This window comes from Rana temporaria, chromosome 1 (genome assembly GCF_905171775.1).
Source record: "Rana temporaria chromosome 1, aRanTem1.1, whole genome shotgun sequence".
In the NCBI taxonomy this organism is placed as follows: domain Eukaryota; kingdom Metazoa; phylum Chordata; class Amphibia; order Anura; family Ranidae; genus Rana; species Rana temporaria.
This window is the reverse complement of record NC_053489.1, coordinates 557,834,385-557,856,843: the sequence shown is the minus strand read 5'-3', so window position 1 is coordinate 557,856,843 and position 22,459 is coordinate 557,834,385. Positions and strand designations below refer to the sequence as shown.

The 22,459-nt window shown below is 40.6% G+C and overlaps 1 protein-coding gene across 3 annotated transcripts in view; it reads right to left on the bottom strand.

Moving 5' to 3' along the window:
- Positions 1–22,459, bottom strand: part of TENM3 (teneurin transmembrane protein 3) — a 1,530,681-nt gene that overhangs the window by 299,852 nt on the left and 1,208,370 nt on the right. For all 3 annotated transcript variants that reach the window (XM_040333815.1, XM_040333823.1, XM_040333831.1), the window contains one exon: positions 16,680–16,778. In XM_040333815.1, coding sequence (XP_040189749.1) covers positions 16,680–16,778 — 99 coding nt within the window. The remainder of the gene's footprint in view (positions 1–16,679; positions 16,779–22,459) is intronic.

Here is a 22,459-nt window from a genome sequence, read left to right as displayed (position 1 = left end):
GCGGTCCTTAAGTGGTTAAGTGTATGCTATTTTCTTATTTACTGTATAAAAGAAAAAAAGGATTAGGGACAGGAATTCCTAGAAAGACATGCTCTTAATGCTATTGCCAGGGAAGAAAATTAATTAAATTACTAGGCTATATTGTCTGCAGTAAGTTATTTTTGTCATACCCTACCCTGCCATGCCGAATGGTAGCAACATTTTAAATATCCTGGGTGGTAGGGACCTATTGTGGTCTTACTGATTATACAAATTAGAAATGTATAATTGGAATAGCATTTGATTTGCTCAACCTTACAATAAATTGGAAGTGGATCATCAAATAGCATGATGATACCATAATAATTTGGCATTGTCATGGACTTGAAGAGGACCTGCAATTGTGCAACTGAAGGGCAAATGTGCAAAGTGGGATAGGTATCAATTCCCCGCTGAGTGTTCCCAGCTCTCTGAGCCTTTGAATAGGAGATTTCCCATTTACAGGCTGTTATAGGCTGGGCTTGATGTTCAGTTAAGCATCATTATCACCCATTGGAGTAAATTGTCTAGATATTCCTATGTATAATGCAGTATGTCCCTGAACAAAGAAATGCTATATGTTCTAGGGCATCCTCTTTCGGAAAATAAGGAGATTGGAATTTAGCATGTAATGTTAGAGTTTCAGCTTAAAAAGCCAAGCTGGATTATTACAGTTTCTCAAATTCAATTAGTAGACGTACTACAAAGATACAAGGGGAATTGAAAAATGTGTTTCATTGAAAATTAAAACACTTGCTTTGGTTCTTCCAGTAGCAAAGAAGCTTATAAAATGCTTAGGAATACAGCTGTTGTTCCTGATAACTACTCAAGTATAGGATCCTGATCAGAAAAGGCCACCTCCCTGCTAAGGATGAGCTCTGGCGTGTTTGCATGCTACACGTGCAGAGCCCACCAGGAAGTGTGCACGGCGCTGCGCTAATCACAGCCAGAGAGACATTTCCCGATCTCTGCAGCCGAGCATCGGGACAATGTCTCCCTGGTTGTGATTAGCGCAGCGCCGTGCACACTTCCTGGCGGGCTCTGCATGTGTAGCATGTAGTGAAAGTCACTAGAGGAAGACACACTGAGACTTGTGTTTCCTTGACAAATAGAGTGCATATGTGAACTAGCCACTTCAACTTTCCATTTACATATGACTGCATTTACAGAAAAAGATCTTCATAATAAACATGTATCTAGTTCCACTCTTTGAAGTTGCTATTTATTACTGAAGATAAATTTGTAAAATGAATTTGCATGCAGAGGTCACTGGAAAGACTTCAGAGCCATATGGTAGAAATGGATAGATAGGATGAAAGTGTATGCAATGCCATTGGCAAAGAGGATGAAGGAGATTGACATAAAATGAAATAATATTAGAAAAACTAAACAGCTCAAGACACTGTTTATATAATTAATTTTACTATTATTATTATTTGTATTATTTGTATTAGTAGTAGTAGTAGTAGTAGTAATAGTACAATTTAAATTATATATTTAACTAGTCACCAGAATTAATGAAAAACAAAATCATAAGTGAAAACTGAGCTCAGAAGGAGACCTGGAATACATTCCATATCGTTCCCGTAAATAATTGCAATTTGCAAGTATAAGAAAAAGACAGCAAGTTATTTTAAAGAGAACCTCCTGGACTATAACGGTACGTTAAGGCATCTGCAAGTACCTTTTTTAAGACCCAAATCAATCCACGGGTCTTCGTGAAGCCTCCTGAATCCTAGGCCTGCAATGTACTCAATGTACACAGAAGCTCAACTTCCCTCCAAGTCAAGATTAGGACTCACCCCTCTTAACACTGTGCATGTCTCCTGCCATTAACCACTTTAAGGAACACTAAAGGCAAGATTTTTTTCTTTAAAAATAACAAACATGTGGCCCCGTCCGTGTCTTCTGAGGTCCCTCGGCGGCTGTCTCTGCTCCTCCTCGCAAAAGCTTTCCACCTTCATCGGAGCTCTCTCGCATTGTGGAAAGCTTTTTCGAGCGCGCTCCCGTGATACAGCGGCGGCCATCACCGCCGACTGTATCACTTGGCCCCACCCCCGGTGCGCCGTGTCATCCGCTGTGATTGACAGCAGCGCCAGCCAATGGCTGTGCTGCTATCAATCCGCCTAGCCTAGCCAATCAACGGCCAGGCTGGGAACCGAACAGGATGACGAGAACGCGCCCGGGACATTCGCGGGGTGAGGTAAGTAAAACGGGGGCTGGGGGGGGGGGGGGTGCTGTCAGATGTTTTTTTACCTTAATGCATAGGATGCATTAAGGTAAAAAACGTTTACCTTTACAACCCCTTTTTTAAAGATGAATATCTTGGTAACGGCAGCAGCTGCTGCCACAACCGAGATATCCATCTCTTCAGTGAGCGGTCCTGTCAACGATAACGGTTGTCTCCGTGGTGGATTCGCCGCAAGATCACCGTTATTGGTGGCGGGAGAGGGCCCCCCTCCCGCTGCTCTCCCACGCCCTCCGCCACTTACCGGAGCCGTCGGCAGCGGCGGAGGCGATCGGGTCCTCTCCCCTGCTCGGCTGGGATACGAGTACGAGCAAGATGGCCCCCACCCGTCCCCATAGCATAGCAGGGCGGAAGTGACGTCAAAATGTCACTTCCGCCCATGCTTCTTAACCACTTGCCGTCGCCGCACCGTCATAATACGTCCACAAGGTGGCTCTCCTAGGCGAGATCACGTATTATGACGTCCTACCTTTTAGCCGCCACTAGGGGCGCACGCGCGCCGCCGGAGGCGCGCGCACGCGCCCCCCGCTCGCCCCCGACTCCCGTGCGTGTGCCCGGCGGGCGCGATCGCCGCCGGGCACACGCGATCGCTCGGTACAGAGCGGGGAACGGGAGCTGTGTGTGTAAACACACAGCTCTCGTTCCTGTCAGCAGGGGAAATGCTTTTCTTCGGTTCATACACTGTATGAACCGAGGATCAGTGTTTCCCCTAGTGAGGCCACCCCCCCCCCCCACAGTAAGAACACACCCAGGCATACTTAACCCCTTCCCCGCCCCCTAGTGTTAACCCCTTCACTGCCAGTGGCATTTTTATAGTAATCTAATGCATTTTTATAGCACTGATCGCTATAAAAATGCCAATGGTCCCAAAAATGTGTCAAAAATGTCCGAAGTGTCCGCCATAATGTCGCAATACCAAAAAAAAAATCGCTGATCGCCGCCATTACTAGTAAAAAAAATATTAATAAAAATGCCATAAAAATACCCCCTATTTTGTAAACGCTATAACTTTTGCGCAAACCAATCAATAAACGCTTATTGCGATTTTTTTTACGAAAAATATGTAGAAGAATACGTATCGGCCTAAACTGAGGAAAAAAAATGTTTTTTTATATATTTTTGGGGGATATTTATTACAGCAAAAAGTAAAAAATATTAATTTTTTTCAAAATTGTCGTTCTATTTTTGTTTATAGCGCAAAAAATAAAAACCGCAGAGGTGATCAAATACCACCAAAAGAAAGCTCTATTTGTGGGAAAAAAAGGACGCCAATTTTGTTTGGGAGCCACGTCGCACGACCGCGCAATTGTCTGTTAAAGCGACGCAGTCCCGAATCGCAAAAAGTACTCTGGTCTTTGGGCAGCAATATGGTCCGGGGGGTAAGTGGTTAAAGCAATATTTTCTGGTTGTCATTTTTTCATAAGAAAACAAAAAAATGTTAAATCGCCCCGTCTCGACGAGCTCGCGCGCAGAAGCAAACGCATACGTGAGTAGCACCGACATATGAAAATGGTGTTCAAACCACACAAGTGAGGTATCACCACGATCGTTGGAGCAAGAGCAATAATTCTAGCCTCAGACCTCCTCTGTAGCTCAAAAGATGCAACCTATAGAATTTTTTAAAAGTCGCCTATGGAGATTTTTAAGGGTAAAAGTTTGACATCATTCCACGAGCGGGCGCAATTTTGAAGCGTGACATGTTGGGTATAATTTTACTCGGCGTAACATTATCTTTCACAATATATAAAAAAATTGGGCTAACTTTACTGTTGTCTTATTTTTTAATACAAAAAAGTGAATTTGTTCCCAAAAAAAGTGCGCCTGTAAGACCGCTGCAAAAATACGGTGTGACAAAAAGTATTGCAATGATCGCCATTTTATTCCCTAGGGTGTTAAAAAAATATATATAATGTTTGGGGGTTTTAAGTAATTTCTAGCAAAAAAAATGTTTTAATCTTGTAAACGCCAAATCTGAAAAACAGGCTTGGTCCTTAAGTGGTTAAACTGTCAAGGCCACCACAGCTCTCTGAGGCTCTTGTATTTGACAATTGCATTCAATTCACAAAGCTTACATGACATGGCTTAGCACTTGGAGGGGGTAAAGCTTAATTCCAATTTCAGACAGAAATTGGATATGGGGGATATAGGACTCTATCCCTATGATATTTAGTTTGGGAGTGTGTTGCTCACTTGTTTACATTTGCTGAATGCCTCCACTTGGATCTCACAGAGAATGTTGCTGATCTCTACAGGTATTTAACACGCTCATTTATGTGTTTTCTCCCCAGTTCCAGATCCTAACAATTTGTAAGGATCTCTTAAACTAAAGCCAGGTGACTTTTGGATGGTTAGGAGACATTTATATAAAAAAAGGAAATGTTTTGAGACACAATACAGCATTTTTTGTATGTACAATTGACAAAACTTGAAGGAAAAGTCACCTGGATAAGCACTAGAAACTGCAAAAAAATAAAGAGTAAATGAAAGAATCTCTGTGTTCAATTTATTTTCTTGGAATCACAGTTGGGGGTACTATTTTCCAAATGCTTTAATTGTAAGGGATACAAATAATGTGATTTAAAAAGTAGTAGTTTAGCCATGTTGAAGTCATATTGTCTTTTATATGTCTTTTATATTATAAATGTCAGCATGTCCACAATTAAGCTACTAGGCCATTCTAATCACAGGATCTGAGTGTACAGCCAATTGCTCTATAAATATGTTTTCATATAAAGTTATTTTGTAATGATATTGGTTCTCTTAGCTATTAGATTCTCCCCAGTTGAGTTTTCCTCCTAAGCCTGGTCTACCTTCACCTTTGTTATGTTACAGAAGAGTAAGAGTTAGCATAGGACACACATGAGACCCACGCTATGTGTCCGGTGGGGCTTCATTACGTTACTGGGAGTGAGGTAACAGAGATATGCTGGCAAGTAGAGGTAGTGCAGCTTGGCCTCTACTCCAAATTCAACATAAACAAGTCATTGTGTGTAGAGCAATGGGACAACTCTTGGAAGAGAGCAGGGGTCAAGTCCTGGGGAAAAAAGTGTGGGAACTCCCACCCAAGATCCACTCCCCCTACCAAAAAAATAAATGATACGCTCATATGCATAATTACTAAACCGCATGTTTGTTTGTTTTTTTGATCCACTGTATCCTTTATGTTACTGGCCGCTTCCTGTATATGGATTTATCGGGTAGTGTGCGGGTATTCCGTCACTTCCTCAATGTCACAATGTCTTCTGGGAGCTTTTGTCATTGTTCCCAGGAGACATTGCGGAGGTCTGCTGCGGGATTTAGAAAGAAGCAAGTAACATAAAGGATTACTAAGGTTCGGCTGCCCCTGACAGTGACTCGAGCTGGGCATCGCCGCTTACTGAAGGATTGGCTCGGGCGGCTTGGCTGCTCTAGTCCTGCAAAGGGAACTGAGTTCCTGCTGTGAAAAAAGTGCAGGAACTCCGTTCCCACGCGTTCCCGCAGGACTTGAGCCCTGGAAGAGAGAGATACTGCTTTATACTAAATACAGTGTCGGCTCATCTCTTAGACAGTAAACTACATTAATAATAGACTGTTCACATGACCACAATTCCCACCTGGTCCTGAACATTGATAAGCGTACCCTCGGGCAAAGGCATTCCCTAGCGCAGAGGTAGGCAACCTCAGCCCTCCAGCTGTGGTAAAACTACAAGTCCTATGAGACATTGCAAGACCCTGACAATTACAGGCATGACTTCTAGAGGCAGAGGCATGATGGGATTTGTACAAATATAAGAATCCGCGCTTAGGATGTGATAATGCTGCTGCCTCCCTAGAAGGTCCCAAACCTGGGACCAGTAATGAAAGAGTGTAGAGTGCAGCGCCACTATCCCATCATCTACACTCTTTCATGATGGGATTTGTAGTTTCACCACAGCTGGAGTGCCGAGGTGGCATACTCCTGCCCTACTGCATGGGTGCAATAGGCCCTAGTCAGTAGTCATGAGGAACATCCACCACTGCACGGCCCACATCAGCCTGCCTATGTTTCACCCCATGTTACCATAAAAGTACAGGTGTAATGTTCATGTGATTCCTCAGCAAGTGTATAAAAAACTTCAATTGTTCCAAATAAACAGAACAGTTATTTGTAAAGATGTTGGGGGTATCTTTTTGTGTCTGTTCCCTACTGCAGTAGTTATTCATTTGGAACCACTTATCAATGTGTGGATAAGAGTTGTCTACCTAAAACATATCCAGAGCAACACCCAGTACACAATCATGGCCTAGAATCCAAGGGACCCCACAAGGATCAGAGTATATAATGAAAGAGTTGGCACATTAGAAAGGTATAGTTCAATTCACAAGTATGTTTATTCATTTTCAACATAAAATATGAGTATAAAGCCATACAAAAAATACTATACACAGTTTCACAAACAAAGAAAAATGACCTCAGCACCATGAAGACCTAAGCTAGATAGCTTAGGACCTAACAGCTAGGCAGAAATTATTCAAACATATCAATACACACAATACAACTGTGTATAGTATTTTTTGTTGTATTGATCAATGATAACTTTTTTCATGCTGAAAATGAAATAATACAAGTGAATTGAAGTACACATTTCAAAGATGTGCTCTTTCACTTTATACACTGGGCTTTGTGTAGAAACCCGATCATTCAGGAATTATTTCATTTATTTATTCCAAAATGATCAATTGGCACTTCTGCACTGTTGTTTGTGACCCATGTCAGCTTAACGTTCAGTGATTTTATTTCACAGGATATAATAAATATTTTTACAAACGTATGCTACAACCTTACTATGAAAAATTAAGATCATGGCCGTTTCATTGTGTCACAAAGTCATATTATTTAAAGGAAGGGATGGGGGAAGTGGCTTAAAAGAAAAGCTTAAAAGCGGGTTTGAGATGGGTGGGTACGCAATGGCACATAGGGTCTGGATGTAATAAGCATGTTTTTTTGGGGTTTTTTGAGAGTGTATCTTCTTAATTTTGTTACTTGAGTTAAATGGTTATCACTTTTACCAGGAAAGAGTGAAACATTAATAGTGCTGTAAGGGTATACAATACGTACAATTCTTTTTGAAGGTGTTGCAAGCATGTGAAAATAAGTATCTCTGGACCGAGCAGCAGTGCTGAAATAAATTATTCTGCGTAGCTTTGCTCCTGTACCACCATGCAAGTTTCTCTTTACCGAAACCTTTGGTCACAAAAGCCGATAGAGAGCCTTTGAAGTGAGTGGCTACCACTGTAGCCTACAGACACAAGTGCAGTTAATTCCCAATGTCATCTATTTTGTGGTCTTGTAGCTAATTAGTCCTACAGTAGAAACTGAGGAAGGCTCAAAAGGCCAGCACAGCAGGCAACTCACTATTTATTTATCAGGCTTTGATATGTATTGCCCGTAGGCTAATGGACACATGAGCATACACACTGCTGAGATAGATAATGTACAGTATATGCAGACAGACTCTACTTATCTATATTAAATATTGTATTAAAAATATATTGTTGCCAATTAGTAGAGTTGTGTGCCATGTATGTCCTGCAGGAGGTGATCGTATAAATGTTTTAAAGCACAACTAAGAGATGAAATGAGAGCAGTGACTCTCTTTATCAAAATCTCTCACTTGTGGGGTACCCAATTTATTTCACCAGTTACCTGTGATATGATAGAATGTAGTTGTTTTTGAAAATCTTTCAACATGCAGTCATCTTGCATTCTAATATATATACTGGTAAATGGATTGGAGAGCCAGACCTACGACAGGAGATCTCAGATAGGCTTAACTCTAGATAATAAGGTCATCTGCTACACTTTTACAGTTAATGCATTGTCATGTCTACATTACCTCTAAAATGAAAATAGTTCACACACCCTGTCAGATTTATACATCAAGTTTAAAAAAAACATCACATTGCTAAATAAAGCAACTGGATGTGTTGTGTCACCCTAAAAACACTTGCCGCAAGTACTTATATTATAAGAAAATAGATTATGTACAATTTTGTTCTGTAGTACCATTACAGTAGTGTGAGCTGCAAGGACAGCAAGCAAAGCAAGCAATATACCCAGATTTCCCTCTTACTGAGCATTAACTCTGGGTATTCTAATCACAATACATACATTCCTTCCTTCCAGTATGTTCTAGGTCTGGGATGTAGGGTAGAGAAATTGCATTGCCACTCTTCTAAAGAGATTTAACAAGCATGGTTCTACTTGGCAACATCTATTTAAACCTGCAGTATCAATTTTAGGTAGAAGTCGCCTATGGAGATTTTTAAGTATTGTAGTTTGGTGCTATTACACAAATGTGCACAATTTGAAATCATGACATGTTAGGTATCTATTTACTATTCATTAGTGCATTTTCCCCCAAAAAATTGCATTTGAAAAATCGCTGTGCAAAAACTGTGTGACATAAAAAATTGCAACAACCCCCATTTTATTCTCTAGGGTCTCAGCTAAATAAATAAAAAAATATATATATATATATATATATATATATATATATATATATATATATATATATATATATATATATATATATATATATATATATATATATATATATATATATATAATGTTTGGGGGTTCTAAGTAATTTTCTAGTTAAAGATACTGATGTTTTCTTGTAAACAACAAATGTCAGAAAAAGGCCTGGTGAGCAAGGGGTATGCCATTTTAAAGTCTACATTTCCATCCTGCAAACTTGTAGGTCAGTGACTCACTAGAAAGTAAAGACAAACTAGCAGCCTGACAGCTCTAAAATAAATATGTAGGTTGCCATGTCTATCATTTTGCAATTCTCACTGCCTAGCTGGCATACACATGGCTTTGTTACTTTCCATCTCATTGACCAGTAATAAGTATACTGGTCAGAAAATGATATGCATGGAGTTTGGAGATCATCTCTGTGCTCGTGTGGGTTTCCCCAGGTACTCCAGTTACCTCCCACACACCAAAGAAGTGTAGGTAGGTTAATTGGCTCATTTCCATATTGGCTCTAGTATGTGTATGTGTGTAGGTATGTGAAATAGTCACCTTAGATTGAAATGCCTCTAAACACAGCTTGTGAACACATTTTTTTTGGTTCCAGAAAAAGCCTCTAAACTCAACTGTCTAGCTGATAGTGGCCTTACTGATAGTGGAGAACAGGCAAAACCAGTTCCCAAGCCCCAATGTAATGCCTGGGGTGTGAGGGAGTTGTTTTGTGGGGCGGCATTTATATGTATGTGCATACTCATTTTGGGGGTGCACTAGAAGCATTGGGAGGAAGGGGGTGAGGGGAGTGAAGGTGTAAAGTAAATGTTACCATGCTCCCCATAGTTTCACAAATGTGGCATAGTGGGGAGAAACATTTCCAATACACAGCTAACTTAACCTGTCCAATATTGCTGTCCAGGAAAACGTTGTTGTCTCCTTTTGCATCCAATGTCAGCATACATAAAACAATACATTGAATAGCCAACATTACCTACAGAAATATCAAATGGCGAAATTACTTTATATTGCACCCCTTTAAAAATGGACATATGTGTTTTTCTTTTTATGTGAGGTATCCATTGCAGTTTACTTTTAATACAAAGGAGAAAGTGACACAAGTGACCAGCTATTGTTGTCCCCTAGGCAGCCCAATAGTTAAACGTGGACTGGAGCAACATAGCATGGTATCATTTCATTCAGCACTTGAGGCGGTTCTGTAAACCCATTTATTTTGTATCCATAAAACCCCTCTTCGTTTTTACACTCACCCATGCTGTAATAGATTGTGTCTTCCTCTTTCTAGGTCCTTGTAATGGCTAGGGAAGGAGGAACAATTTAATGAAAAGGGTGTAACCACTAGAGCCTCAGCACAGTGGAAAAACATATAAATGCTTATTACTGACTAGAAGAGGAGGAAGATGAGATAGTTCAGCGGATCCGATTCTGCTCATAAAACATTACACAGACGCAGTACATCCGAGGTCTGAAAAGAATCCACTCTTCAAAAGCTGACAATTCTATTCTTACAATGGCGGTACTCATTGTTCTTCACAGCTGTCGATTGTTTATTTAATATTCGGGCCAATTGTCAGGTAAAGACATTCCTTCCCAAGGATCTAGCAAGATATATACAAGGGCTTCTTTAAATAGCAGCCGGAAAAGAGAGTGCTCCATCTCTTGACTTTATCAAGCACACATGTCTTCAGCGATTCTCATTATCTCGTACACCGTGAGGCAGGTCCCTCCGACAATGAACAGATTGAAAGGATAGCATAAGTTCGAGGGAGAGAAAGAAATGGGGCCAATACAATCACAATCAAAGAAACATGTTTGAACAAGAAAATAACTAAATGCCTATGTAGCCACCTGCACATAGGCTTTTCAAGATCCAGCGAGGGTGGATAAATAGTTTTTTTCCTTGTTAATAAAGTTATCTGCATAATAGGAATTTATCGCTCTGAACAAATGCAGAGGAGATGCCTGCCAGAAAACAGGGCCATGAAGTTTACAACGGAAATAGATGGATTATTCTAAAAGCCTTAGTTAAACATCAGATGAGGAGTTTGAACTAGAATTGAATGCAAATACTAATTTTTCCTTCTTCTTTGAAAAACATGTAAATAAGGGGGGTAACTGTCCTAGGCATTTAAAAAAATGCTAGTACTAAAAGACACACCTGTTGATTCAATCTGACAATGGAGACAACCACATTCACAACCTGTTTCACTCCAGTTTCTATTCATCTGTAAGGGGATTCTATCTTGTAGCAAAATACACATAATGTCTTCTTCATTACTTGTGTCAGAAATTATATAAACAATTGCTTTAGCTTAAAGTTTAACTTGCAAAAAAGGAGAAAGGCTGGTTTCATGGAAGTCAGCTAAAACATTTTTTATTATTGGAAGGGAAACAACAGTCAAAATTTTTTTTTTTTTACAGGTTACTATTTTCAAGTTAGGGGTTTGAACGGCGTTTACATATGTGGGCGGGACTTGCATGCGTGTTCGCTTCTGCACGAGAGCTACCGGGAACAGGGGCGTTTTAAAAAAACATCCCTTGTAATAGAAATCACTGTGACAGGTCCTCTTTATGGAGAGATGTGGGGTCAATAAGACCCCACATCTCTCTTCCAGGCTTACAAGCATGAAATCGGTGAAAAAAATTCACTGATCACATGCCGACAGCCGCAATTGCGGCTTTGTTTACTTGCGGGTACCGGGCGTGACGTCATAACGTCGTGCCCGGGCCTCCGACGGTCATAGAAATGACTGGTGACCATCTGGTCACCAGTCATCTGTATGCTTCCCAGACAGCGATGGCCGATTCGCTCTCCGGGCCCCCGATGGCACGGGAGAGCACGGGGAAGCACCGGATGGCGGCGGGAGGGGGGACGTCCCCTCCCGCCGCCTATAAGAAAGATCAAACGGTGGAACTGCCGCTTTGATCATTCTTATAGTGCACAGAATCGCCGGCTGAAGACGGTGATATCTGAATGATGCCTGTAGCTGCAGGCATCATTCAGATATCACCGCACAAAGCCGCACAAAGCCGCACAAAGCCGAGGCCGTTAAAAGACGGCCTCCGGTTGTAAAGTGGTTAATAAAACCTTTGTATGTGGTAATGCACTAGGTCGTGCACCCTCCTTTTTTTCTTTCTTTTTTTTCTATAACCGCATGAACACCCATTGTTCTGAGGAGGGCTGCAAGACTCTAGACTCTTGCTGTGAGATTGGACTACACTACCCTTTAGCGAAAACACCAGAGCGCAGGAGAATTTTGTGTTATCATCCCTTTATGACTACAGTGGACCCATCTTCTGATGACTCCTCCCAGCAGGATAATTCACCATGTCACAAAGTTCAAATCATCTCACCACTGGTGTCTTGAACATGACAATGAGGTCACTGTACTCCAAAGGCCTCCAAAGTCACCAGATCTCATCCAATAGAGCACATTTGTGATGTGGTGGAACAGGAGATTTGCATTGTGGATGTGCAGTCAAAAAATCTGCTCAACTACGTGATGATATCATGTCAATATGGACCAAAATTTCTGAGGAATGTTTCCAACATCTTGTTGAATCTATGCCACAAAGAATTAAGGCAAAAGGGAGTCCAACCCGGTACTAGCAAGGCGTACCTAATAAAGTGACCGGTGAGTGTAATGTCCAGGGACATACTGCTACTGAGCTAGCTTTTTTGAAACTATCATAAGGAACCATGATGCGTATTTGACATCAATTATGAATATATATTCTGTTTTGTGCATTTCAGAAGACAGTGTTCAAGAAATATTAATATAAAAAGCCCAGGGGAACATGAGAAGAATCTGCTGGAGAATGTTTCTTCTACTGATTTGGTCAGTATAGAAAACCCCGGGACAAAATTGTCCAGGGATGAAACATTTAAACTGGAAATGCAAATAGAAATGTGGGACAGTATGCATGTCTTACTATCTTATTTATCTTTTTTTCTCAGAAAATAGGTGCAGGAACTCAACCACGACCCCGTTCAGATTTCACAAACAGTAGAAGGGTCTTAAAGGGGCATTAAATACCAGGATTGCATTACATGCAGTGCAGAGTTCAGGTGGTTACACACAGAGTGCAGAGCTGTCGCTTGTAAACACAGAAACCAGACTTCTGTGTTTACAAGTGATTGTGGTGAGCGGGCACCACAGGGTCTGAGCCAGAGGTGGTGGAACTGAGTTCCCCCAAGTTCCCCCTGAAAAAAATCCCTGGAGATACTAATTACTATACTATATAAATAGAGATAAATAGTTGTATGTACTTGTGGAATACAAGCTGATGTAAAAGGCTGATATTTTCCCACTCACAAATAATGTTAAAAAATATGACTTTAAACCTTTTCCATTTGATAATACTGATGTAACACTAGCTCAGGATTTTGACATAGGTTGCTTCTTTTAAGATGTGATGGTCAGGGTAAATTACTTTCAACACATCATCATTATTAGCATTCCGCAACTACATAAAGTAGGGCCTTGTAACTGACCTGTTACCTTTTATCAAATGTATCAACATCTTGATAAAACACTGATGTTTCACAAGCAATGTCCCCTATTGTATGCTTCAAATAAACTGGGATACCTTTACAACATGAAAAGAGACATTCATAAAGGATGTAATAGCCTTTTGACATTTAGTAAATGTAACAGCCATACTAATCATAAGAATTCAATCAAAAGTGGAATGTTCATTGCTAAAAAGGTTCACGTATTCAACTTCTGTTCAACTAAGGGCTCTTTCACACTGAGCGCCTGTACAGATCTGTCTGTCAGTTTTTTTTGGGAACCTGTACGGGCGCTCCGTGCTCCTCTATAGAGCCGCGAATGTCAGCGGTGACATGCCCGCTGACATCTGACCCGCTCCAATCCGCCAAAGTGTGACGGAGGAAAACCCTACTTTTCTTTCCGTCTGGCAGATCGGATCGGGTGAACACGGACATACGGACCGTGTTCATCCGATCCCCCATAGGGGGGAGCGGAGAAAAGACAGGGCGGTCCCTGCACAGTGTGCGTCCCCCTGTCATCCGCCGGCTCAGCGGGGATTAACGGAGCGATCCCCGCTGAGCAAGCGGAGGTGCACGGGGCGGATCATTACTGATCCGCCCAGTGTGAAAGAGCCCTAACTGTGGAGAGCATATTGGTTGATTGGTTGTCACACATAAAAACTTGGATAAGCCTGCAATGGTGTTAAAATGTGGTATTGGTTATTCAAAAGAACATGATGGTGCCTCTGAGAACCTAAAAAAATTTTGACACATTATAATATTGATTATATAGTGCGTTATAGCTTTATCCACATACAAAAGTATCAGAAAGACCATGTTCTAGGTGTCCTCTGAAAATAAGCCTGGAAGTTTGGCAATGAAAGGGACCAGATGCCCAACAATTCAGCAAGAAGAGCAGATGGGAATTGTTTTGGGCGTGGCAAGAACTTAGCTGAAATGCACCAGACTATCATCAGGTTATTTAGCTTATTCAGTGTTGACAAGTATATGTTAGAACATGTATGTGAAGAGTTCAGCTTCAAGTTCTGAAGACTAGAAATATTTGCTTTACAATTAAAGTAGTTTAGTTTACTTAGCTGAAGTGGCAGTGTTGAGTGGAAGCCATTATAATAAAGCTCATTAACGGCATAACTGGGACTCAAGTATGGAAATCTATCAACTAGAACTCTGCACAGTGCCTCATGGCCATTGCTCACTGAATTTTTCCAGTGATGGTAGCCAAGGTTTCCTCCCAAAGTTCTCCCTTCACTCCCATAGAAAAGGTAGGGGTGTGAAGCAAAGGTATTAGACCTAGTAAAAAAAAATGCAGCTTGCAGATCTTGTTTCTGAAGGAATGCAGATATCAGCACGAGTTTTATTACAATGTACCACCAAACAGTTCTGGACAGGCAATATTAACCACTAATATTGCGTATACATGGTCGGACTTTCCATCAGAAAAACTTTGGATGATTTTTCCGACGGGATTCCGCTCAAGCTTGACTTGCATACACACGGTCACACAAAAGTTTTCAGAACTTTCGACCGTCAACAACGTGGTGACGTACAACACTACGATGAGCTGAGAAAATTATGTTCAAAGCTTCCGAGCATGCGTCAAATTGTTTCCGAGCATATGTCGGAATTTTGCACGTCGGAATTGCTACAGACGATCGGATTTTCCGATAGGATTTTTTCCATCTAAAAACTTGAGAACCAGCTCTCAATCTTTTGTTGGTGGAAATTCCGACAGCAAAAGTCCAATGGAGCATACACACGGTTGGAATTTTCGTTCAAAAGCTCACATCAGACTTTTGCTGTCGGAATTTCCGATCTTGTGTATGGGGCATAATAGTAAATGGATGTTCCAGTGAGAAAGCATGCTATTGTTATATCTGTGTTAAACATATCACGATGACCAAAGTACATAATGGTCATCCTTGCATTACCTAAGATTGCAATGTAGACCGAAAGCAATAGAGCAGAGCTATTTTCTCTTCTATTTGACCCAGCAATATCAAGCTACATGTCAGTTAACAACTCCTGTAACATACAACATTTACATGTAAATAAAGTGCAAGTGGCATAAAATGAAGAAAAGTGCAAATACATAATGCTTCTGACTGTGACACAGTATGTTCTGGAGGCTGATAAACAGCATCGGTGCGCTGTTGGCGGGTTTGTATTCTCAAATCTATTATGTTTTCAAACTGATGCGCTATTATCTCTGGACAACTTTCACACCGGGAGGTGATCCCTGCCAGCGTAATTTTCAAAATGAAAAGCTTACAAACAAGATAAATTTCATTGCTATGTTACCTGAATTAATATCACCTGACAGTCATTTCAACAAATGCAAAGCTCTGGAAAAAAGCTATTTCAAGACCACAGCTCTCTGCTGTAAACAGCTATAATAAACGCCAATCTGCATATTTCCATATTTAATCAGATTCCTGTATATGAGACGTAATAGGCAGAAAATCGGAAGGCATCAGTTCTGGTAGGAATAGGGCAGTTGCAAAGTATGATATACAGGGACAGAGAACTGTTCTGTTTTGTGCAGCTTAAGAGAAATCTTATTGATAACCAGAATGAAAACTTTCTAATAGGAAAATCATCGCATTAAACTGAAATCTTCTAAAACGGATGACAGTTATTTTATAGTCTTGTACATAGTGTACATTGACATTCATAGATGATAAAATTCAGGAGCATTATTTGAGGAATATGTGTCATTGTGGATTGACAGGACAAATAAAAAGCTCCTGTTTTGTGCAATGCACGTCCTCCATCCTTTTAGAGGAGCCAGTGACTAGGACTGCTAGTGTAGCATTGGTAGAAATCCTTACAATGTTGACCCCCTTCCCCATCAAACCAGTGAAGCTTTTAAAGTGTAAGTTCACCTTTACAGAAAAATCTGTAAGATGAACACAGGACCCCTTCCTCACCCCCCCCCCCCAGTCCCGCTGACCTGTGGCGCGGTGATCTCCCGTTCTTAGAAATCCCCTCGGCATTCACGCGTCTTCTATCCCACATACCGGATGGGCTATGCAGGTTCTGATTACTCGGCTCCGCCCATGTGATGGCGCCAACCAATTAGAATGCTCCAAAACGTCCCTCCTGGCGGGGTACGTTTTGAAGATTCTGCTGCCAGGATTTCTAAGTCCCAGACCCCTGAACCGGCTATATCGGGGCTCAAAACGGGAGATCACCAAGGTCAGGGGGACTGGGGGGGGGCGTGAAGAGGGCATCCTGTGTAAGTACACCTTGCAGATTTTTCTGTAAAGGTGAACCTACCCTTTAAGCATTATATTATTCTGATGCTTTTTGGATGACTGAATTTTTTGGAAGACATTGCTGTGGCTGGCTTTTCCATGTATGCATTAGGATCAAAATAACATAGAGACACATACCCATCCCCATAGTCGCCATCATGGCAAGGTGGTGGAAACACAGCCATCTCTATAAAGTTGTCATGCCCATTTTCAAGAACTGGGTGATTTGCTAATTTTCTATAAGAAAAACATTAACAGCATTACAATGGGTCAAACAAAAGCCAATTCAAAATAAATGATGCCACAAATGCGGTTAAGATAAATGTGTTGTGGCGCTAGTAGTAAACTTAATTACTGTAGCAAAGCTGCCTAGTCAAAAATGTATCCTTTTAAACAAGAAGTTGAACACAATAAGATGAAGGTATCATGTAACATGAGAAAAAGAGGAAATGTTAGGGACATGAATGAAAAATGTTCTTCCAGCAAAGCCAATTTTTAAAGCATATCTATGGTCAAAATGTAAAATCATATATTAAAGTGGTTGTACAGGCAGAAGGTTTTTTACCTTAATACATTTCTATGCATCAAGATAAAAAAAACTTCTGTGTGCAGCAGCTCCTCCCAGCCCCCAAAATACTTACCTGAGCTCATCTCGATCCAGCAATGTTGTACAAGAGGCTCAGCTGTCTAGGACTCCCCCCTCCTCATTGGCTGAGACAGCAGCAGGCACCATAGGCTCCTGCTGCTGTCAATCAAAGTGAGTAAGCCAATCAGGAGAGAGTGGGGGAAGGGCTATGTCTGAATGGACACACAGAGAAGTGGCTCTGGTGCCCCATAACAATCTGCTTGCTGTGGGGGCACCCAGCAGGAGGGAGGGGCCAGGAGTGCTGGCGAGGGACCCAAGAAGAGCAGGATCTGGGTTGCTCTGTGCAAAACCACTGCACAGAGTAGGTAAGTTTGACATGCTTGTAATTTTTAAGAAAAACAAAAAAATAAGCCTTTAGTATCACCTTAATTTCTACATTGTATTTAATATATTTCTAGCTTGCTCCTATCTCTCTGAATGATTATGAACTTTGTAAACTTACGTTGTGAAAATTCCCCCACATTTATGTCCTGGAATTCTGTGACACATATTCATTATGCCCTGTTAATAGACACTGCTATGTCACACATTTCATAGAGCCTGCTTTCTGAACTACATAGGTGCTGAGAGGAGGAGTTTCAGGTGGTGGAGAAACATGAAAATTACTGCTTGCAGGCAGCAAAGCACCATGGGACATGTAGTCCTTAGAAATGGAAAGTAAACAGCAGAGGAAAATCTGCAAAGCATTCTGAGAAACCAGGAAGTTGTGGAAAGGCATGGCCAGCAGATAGGCAGAACTCACAACATGAAAGTAGATTTCTCAGGTAAGTCTATTGTATATTGGATTGTAAAAAAATTACAATGCTGATGTTATAAAATGAAAACGGGTGCTGAGACCATAGATTTACGTTACTTAAAGACAGATAAAGATAAAATATATCTATTGTACAGTACTCATTACTATGGTAATCTGTGTAAGCAATAAGAATGAATATTTAATTACACTACAGGTCAGCTGAAAAGCTGCTAGAGGGTACCAGCATATACATGCTTCTAATACCCATTTGTATCCTTAATTACTACAGATCATTTTAAATATCCCTACATACTTTTTACAGTGTCGTGAATACAAGGGAATATGTATGAAGATTGACAGCTATCTATTGTCAGATATGAAGAGCCAATTGAAACATAACTGATGTCCTTGGCTCTTTCTTTTAATACTAATTCACACATTTCACTGTAACACTGAACATGGGTAGGGAAACTTTTAAGCTATACTTCCTGGAAATTATATTACATACAGAGATGCTAATTTGCATGTACATTATAGTGAAGGCTCTCCAATTTGTAAAAAAAGAAAATATAGACACGCAATATTATATTTTCCAGGCTTACAATTATGTGTCAATTATGGTTTGTTTACAGTGTACTAATGATCATTTACTTGTAATTTTAAAGAACATTTTGGGTTAATAGTATTAAAAGTGTTTAGAAAAGCCTTCAATCAAGCTTTTATTATCTATTAAAAAAGTGTGACAAAAATTAGAAATGACTATAGGTATTATACGGCTGGACGGCTTCTTTTTTATATTTTTAAGGCAAGATCGAACAATCATCTTATGTCTAAGGCCGCATACACACGGTTGGTCCAAACCGATGAAAACGGACTGAAGTTCAGTTTCATCGGTCCAAACCGATCGTGTGTACGGCCCATCGGTCTGTTGTCCTTCGGTTCAAAACAAGAGAACTTGCTTTAAAATCGAACCGATGGACGGCTGACCGATAGGTCAAAACCGATGGTTAGTATGCAAAAGCATCGGTTCAAAACCCGCGCATGCTCAGAATAAAGTCGACGCATGCTTGGAAGCATTGAACTTCATTTTTTCAGCACGTCGTGTGTTGTACGTCACCGCGTTCTGACCCGATCGGTTTTGGAAATGATGGTGTGTACGCACATCAGACCATCAGTCTGCTTCAGCGGTGAACCGATAAAAACGGTCTGTCGGACCATTCTCATCGGATGGATCGACCATGTGTACGCGGCCTCAGAGAAGTGCAAAACAGCCTTGAATAAGCCTTGCCTAACTGCTTCTGCTTTTCCTGCTGTCAGAGATCTTTGCACAAGACTTTGTCATTAAGTGCCATCAGCATGAGCAGAAACCCAACCATGCCCTTTGTTTAGAGAAAGATGCCATGACTAATGTATATGGCCAGTTTTAAGATGAACTGGTTTCAATGGGCAAATGAACATGTCAAGTCTGATGAAACATTAAACAAAAAAAAAATGAATCTCATATTTAACTTTAATTACCCTGTGCCATAATATTACTCATAAGATAGTAAAAAGTTTAAAATAAAAATGTTTGAGTTTTGTTATGGTGTTCCAAATCCATCACAGTCTAGATGCAGATATGAAACTGGCAATTCTGTTATGCCATTTAACAAATAGGTGATTCGGGAGCAATAAATTTAAGTTATAACCCAATCCACATTTTATCTGCTCTTTAATGATAGTGTAAAATAAAACATATAAAAACCAATAATCTACAAAAAAGATGAACACAAGGGTCAAGCAGCAAACATTTAAATCAATTCCATAAAAAAAAGAAACAAACGTATTTTCCTACTAGGAAATGTACAAATTCACAACATTATCTAAACAATATATTTATCATTATTGTTAATATTACAAATTATGTCTAAATGTTCTGTCACCTATTTTAACCTTTTATTTGATTGAAAACTCAAAGCAAGCTACATTTCTAGATAATGTCCACCGAGTATGGCCATGGTCACCCCTCTAACGTATGGGTAAGGGAATGCATTGATAAGTATGCACCATTCTACCAGTGAGAAGTATAGATGGACATTGGTAAGTTAGTTTTTCAAAATTAAAATGTATGCTTTGTGTAAGTAAAATATCATGAACACAAAAACAGAAAGAAGGCAGGGGACAAAGGTACCAGCGCCAATCCCAGAATTTGACTGTCATGAAAATAAAGATCAAAGGGAAATGATGAGCGCATGTTCAATCAAGACTGATTTTTTTATATATTTTGCCCATTTCTTTGGTGCAATGTCTTCTTTTATGACTTACTTCATAAGAATAAGACATGAGTCTTGGTTTAACATTAAAACAAAAAAATGTGCATAGCATACCGTGTCTGCGCTGCACTGTTTTTCAAAGAGCATGACTTGTTTGGGGGGATTTTCTAAGCAGCCATCTAAAACATGCATGCTGCACCAGTCATTCAATATTGACAAGATGTCTACTTTTCTACAACTTGGAATGCCAAAAAACAATGCTAAGGAGAATTCACAGAGTGCATTCCTTGGGATAACCTGTAAGTCATGGTAAACATGAAAGATGCTGAAAAAGGCCATGGAATTGATGAATCATTGACAATACAAAAAAAAAAATGGAAATAAACATAAAGATTTACAACAACTGAAGGACTCAAAGCTTCTGCATTTCCCAAAGCAACCAACTGAACAGCAACATGGCAGCTGAAATCCTACAAATTCTCAAGTAAAAAGTATTACTGTAAATTATCCAATACTGTCCAGAATTACATTATTTGTAATCAGGACTATAAAGCTTGTATATATTTAACTTTAAATTAAAGGAAAAGTATCGCCAAGGCTTTTTTGGCCATGCTTCTCCCATGGATCACAGGAGTGCAGCTCGTTCTGCACTCGTCATTCATTCAGGAGTGGGATGGATCCGGACCACATGGTTGGTATCCTCCCAAAAACCTGGACTGGCACCTGGCTCTGCCAAAAGCGATATGTCAAGAGCCCAGCCCCTCCCACCCCCTTCACAGCCCAGCACACCAGTAAGTGCTGGAGGGGAGAGCAAAGAGGCACTGTCTGACAGTTATAGCTCTCTGCTCAGAGCTAAAGGAGAGAATTGAGTGATCAGCAGTGTTTGATCGCTCAGTTTTCACTGCAGAGCTGGCGGGGGACAGATGCAGCATCGGATCGATGCTGCACCCGCCTAGGTAATAATAAATGTTTATTTTTTTAAACAATCTCTGAACAGAAAAAAACAAGGGTGGGACTTCAAATGTCTTTTTCTGTTAAATTATCAGGAATGAAGGTGCTCGGCTAATACCCTGCATCTCATATAAAGTCCCAACCTTTTAGTTTTTTATATTTAACCACTTCGTTACTGAGCCTGTTTTTCAGATTCAGTGTTTACGAGACTAAAACAGTTTTTTTTGCTAGAATATTACTTAAAACCCCCAAACATTATATATATATTTTTTTCTAACACCCTAGAGAATAAAATGGCAGTCATTGCAATACTTTTTGTCACACGGTATTTGCGCAGCGGTCTTACAAGCGCACTTTTTTTGGAAAAAAAACACTTTTTTGAATTAAAAAATAAGACAACAATAAATTTTTCCCAATTTTGTTATATATTGTGAAAGATAATGTTACGCCGAGTAAAATGATACCCAACATGTCATGCTTAAAAATTGCGCCCGCTCGTGGCATGGCGTCAAACTTTCACCCTTAAAAATCTCGATAGGCGACGTTTAAAAAATTCTACAGGTTGCATTTTTTGAGCTACAGAGTAGGCCTAGGGCTATAATTATTGCTCTCGCTCTAACGATCGCGGCGATACCTCACTTGTGTGATTTGAACACCGTTTTCATATGCGGGCGCTACTCGCGTAAGCGTTCGCTTCTGCGCGCGAGCTCGTCGGGACGGGTCGCTTTAAAAAAAATTTTTGTTTGTTTTCTTATTTATTTTTATTTATTTTATTACTTTTTACACTGAAAAAAAAAAAAAATTTGATCACTTGTATTCCTATTATAAGGAATGTAAACATCCCTTGTAATAGAAAAAAGCATGACAGGTCCTCTTAAATATGAGATCTGGGGTCAAAAAGACCTCAGATCTCATATTTAGACTAAAATGCAAGAAAAGAATTTGGAAATGTCATTTTTTCAAATGACAAAAAAAAAATGTTGCTTTAAGACGCTGGGCGGGACTGACGTTTTGACGTCACTTCCGCCCAGCAGAGCTATGGGGACGGGTGAAGGAGATTTTTCCTTCACTCGTAACCCCGCTCAGCTGCCGAACGGTCCCGATCTCCTCCGCCGCTACCGACGGCTCCGGTAAGCGGCGGAGGGCGCGGGACAGCGGCGGGAGGGGGGGCCCTCTCCCGCCACCGATAACGGCGATCTCGCGGCGAATCCGCCGTGGAGACCGCCGTTATTATGTACAGGACCGTCGGCACTAAAGATGGATACCTTAGTTGTGGCAGCACCTGCTGCCGTTACTGAGATATCCATCTTTAAAAACAGGACGTATTTTGACT